General features: G+C 41.7%; 1 protein-coding gene across 1 annotated transcript in view; it reads left to right on the top strand.

Moving 5' to 3' along the window:
* Positions 1–426: 426 nt before the first annotated feature.
* LOC107696015 (uncharacterized) overlaps positions 427–3013 on the top strand; it is a 4252-nt gene continuing 1665 nt past the window's right edge. The window contains exons 1-2 of the mRNA XM_016496540.1: positions 427–528; positions 806–1526. Coding sequence (XP_016352026.1) covers positions 427–528; positions 806–1526 — 823 coding nt within the window. The remainder of the gene's footprint in view (positions 529–805; positions 1527–3013) is intronic.

Below are 3013 nucleotides of genomic sequence, written 5' to 3'. Positions count from 1 at the left end.
TGCCTCAGACACTCCCTGAAGCCCAGGAGCCTTTCCAGGTTGCCAAGCGTCTACGGACTGACCAGAACAGCCAGCGGATCAGCACCAGTACAAGCTACCAGAGAGCACAGCAGGTCAGGCAAAAAATTCTGTTGGGCGACCCCCTCTCAGACCAAAGGCACCAGTGTAGTGTCAGATGTTGGTTACACCATCAGCGCCTGAAGCATCAGTGCAGATGGTACCCAACACAAGCAGCACCAGGTTTCCAGGGTGTGCCGATGTTTCAAGGTGTAACAACATTTCAGGATCTGCTAGTGTTTCAGGGTATGCCAATGTTCCAGGGAGTGCAAATTGTCCAGGGAATGCCAATAATACAGCACTGTTAGAGCCTGCAGTTGTGTAGTCATCAGCTCACAGCCTGATGCACAATCTGCTAATCCTGAAGCCATGCCCAAGAGACCATACAGGAAAACTGCAGAGGCATTCACTTGCAAGAAGTGCGGGCAGTTCAAAACAACTGCAACGGGACACAGCCAGTACAGAGGCAGGGTGTACTGCCCACAGACTGAGACTGTTACAAAAGAGATGTGGTTAAAGGAAATGTAGAGAACCACTTCCAAAAAAATTATATATTTGAATGTATATTTTTTATAGTGTAAAAAGTTGTTTAAATAGAGTTCACCATATGTAATACTTGTGTTCAATATTATTTCACTCATTTCATGTTTTTAAACATTTAACTTTTTAACATTTTATTTATAGTTTTCAAAAACTTATTTAACATTTTATTTAACTTTTTTAAATTTTTAATGTATGTAACGCCAAGCCAGCAGAGGGAGCCCTCGCCCAGTGCGTCCTAGGATTCCAACCGCCTCTGTTCCCGTGGTCTGGCGAACCCTCCTCGGTTCCTGCAGTGGACGACTGGATACAACGTAGTGAGAGGGTGTGGGACAGTGCTCATGTCCATCTCCAGCGAGCTGTGAGAACACAAGAATTCCAAGCTAATAGACGACGTCGCCCACACCCTCCCTATCAACCAGGACAACGGGTCTGGCTCTCCACGAAGGACCTCAAGTTGCGGCTACCAAGCAGGAAGCTCAGTCCCAGGTATGTTGGCCCTTTCAAGATACTAAGACAGATCAATGATGTAACATACCGATTGGAGCTTCCTGCTAACTATCGTATCTCTCCCTCTTTCCATGTGTCCCTCCTCAAACCCGTCCACTCGGGAGCTGACCCTGGCCATGAAGCCCCAGAACCACCACCACCACTGGACTTTGATGGAACTCCGGCATATAGGGTGAATGTGTTACTGGACTCGAGACGAAGAGGGGGTCAGCTCCAGTATCTGGTGGACTGGGAAGGCTATGGACCTGAGGAGAGGTCATGGGTAGCCGCCCGGGACATTCTGGATCCATCACTCATCGAGGAGTTTCATCGAGCCAGACCCGACCGCCCAGCACCGAGACCACAGGGACGTCCACGTCGAGCTCCAGGAGTCGCTCCTAGAGGGCGGGGTTCTGTAACGCCAAGCCAGCAGAGAGAGCCCTCGCCCGAGTACTGACCGTGCTCCACTCCCTCTGCTTCCTCTGCTTTCACTTCCTGTTTGACTCCCCTATAAACTGAGACCAGTCCATGTGCTGATTGCGAAGTATTGCCAGTTTACCTGCCTTACCAAGCGTTATTCTTCCTCTGTTCCTGATTGAGTTCCTGTGTATGATTCTGCCTGACTTCTTGACTCACGGTATTTGTACTCTGCCCCTTTTGTTCTGACGCCTGATAGGACTGATGTTTGTGTTTGGACTCATTGCCTGCCTCTCCACTATTGTCTCTGCTTCTGCCCTTGTGTATGACGAACGATCTGCTTGCTTCTCTGACTTTGACCCTCTGCCTGATTATCGACATCTGTTTAAAGCCTTGACCTTTAATAAACTTCCGCTCATGGATTCTAACCAAACTCCAGCATCTGTTACAATGTATTATTCATTACAGTTCTTTATTATTCATTACTGTTTAATTATTATATTTGCTGCTCAATTATTGGTGCTATTAATGATGGTTCTTATTATTATCAATGCTAAAACAGTTTTGGTGCTTAATATTTTGTGGAAACATTTTTTTTCAGGATTCTTTGATGAATAGAAAGAAAAAAATAGAATATTTTGTAACTTTATAAATTATTTTACTTTCACAATATAAAACGAATAGTTCTGGTCCTTGATTCTGATTGGTTGAGCCGCATTCGAAGCTGTTGTAAATCATAGACATAATACATACCTACACGCCTCATTGGCCGCTCGACTGCACGTCAACGTCGCCACCATATTGGTGAACATACCTGACTCGTCGGCAGCTTGGGCATCTACAAACCGTCGTACAATAATAAAAACAGATCTCGGGGTATTATCTTTCACAGGTAAGACTGAACAGTTGTTTCTGTATGTTTTTTGGTAATTTTTAGCTTTATGTTGACAGCTTAATTAGCCACCAGTGTCAAGACTATTATTCACGACCACAATTTTTTGTGTCATGTCATTAGTTGTGTCTTACTTTGTTTAATAATTACACAATACTATTATAAAACTACATTTCATGATTATTTATTTTACTTTATAATTTACTATTAATTTATTATTTTACTTTACTAATTTACTATTAATTCAATTATTGTCTATTCTGTATTATTCCACCCTTGATATTACTTATTCTACTTGCTATTATTCATCTATTGTTATTCATTTATTTATTATGGTATTATACATATAATTTATGCTAATATAAATCTATTATATACTGTTGTAAACGCTTTTTGTATTATTCACTTTACTACAACTTGTACTACATATACTTTTTAATATTACATATCACTTTTATTATATTTTGACTGTGCACTGTATCAGTGCATAATATTTTACCACTGTAACTGTAAGTTTTACTGGATCCATAAAGGATTATCAGTTGCATTTGTTATTGTTTGTTGTGGAGTTTATCTGTATAGAGTGCTATCAAAATAAAAAGCAGACTACCAAGAGTG

The sequence above is a fragment of the Sinocyclocheilus anshuiensis genome, unplaced genomic scaffold, assembly GCF_001515605.1.
Source record: "Sinocyclocheilus anshuiensis isolate Anshui unplaced genomic scaffold, SAMN03320099.WGS_v1.1 scaffold73, whole genome shotgun sequence".
In the NCBI taxonomy this organism is placed as follows: Eukaryota; Metazoa; Chordata; class Actinopteri; order Cypriniformes; family Cyprinidae; genus Sinocyclocheilus; species Sinocyclocheilus anshuiensis.
Note: the sequence above shows the minus strand (reverse complement) of the source record. Positions and strands in the feature narration are given on the sequence as shown.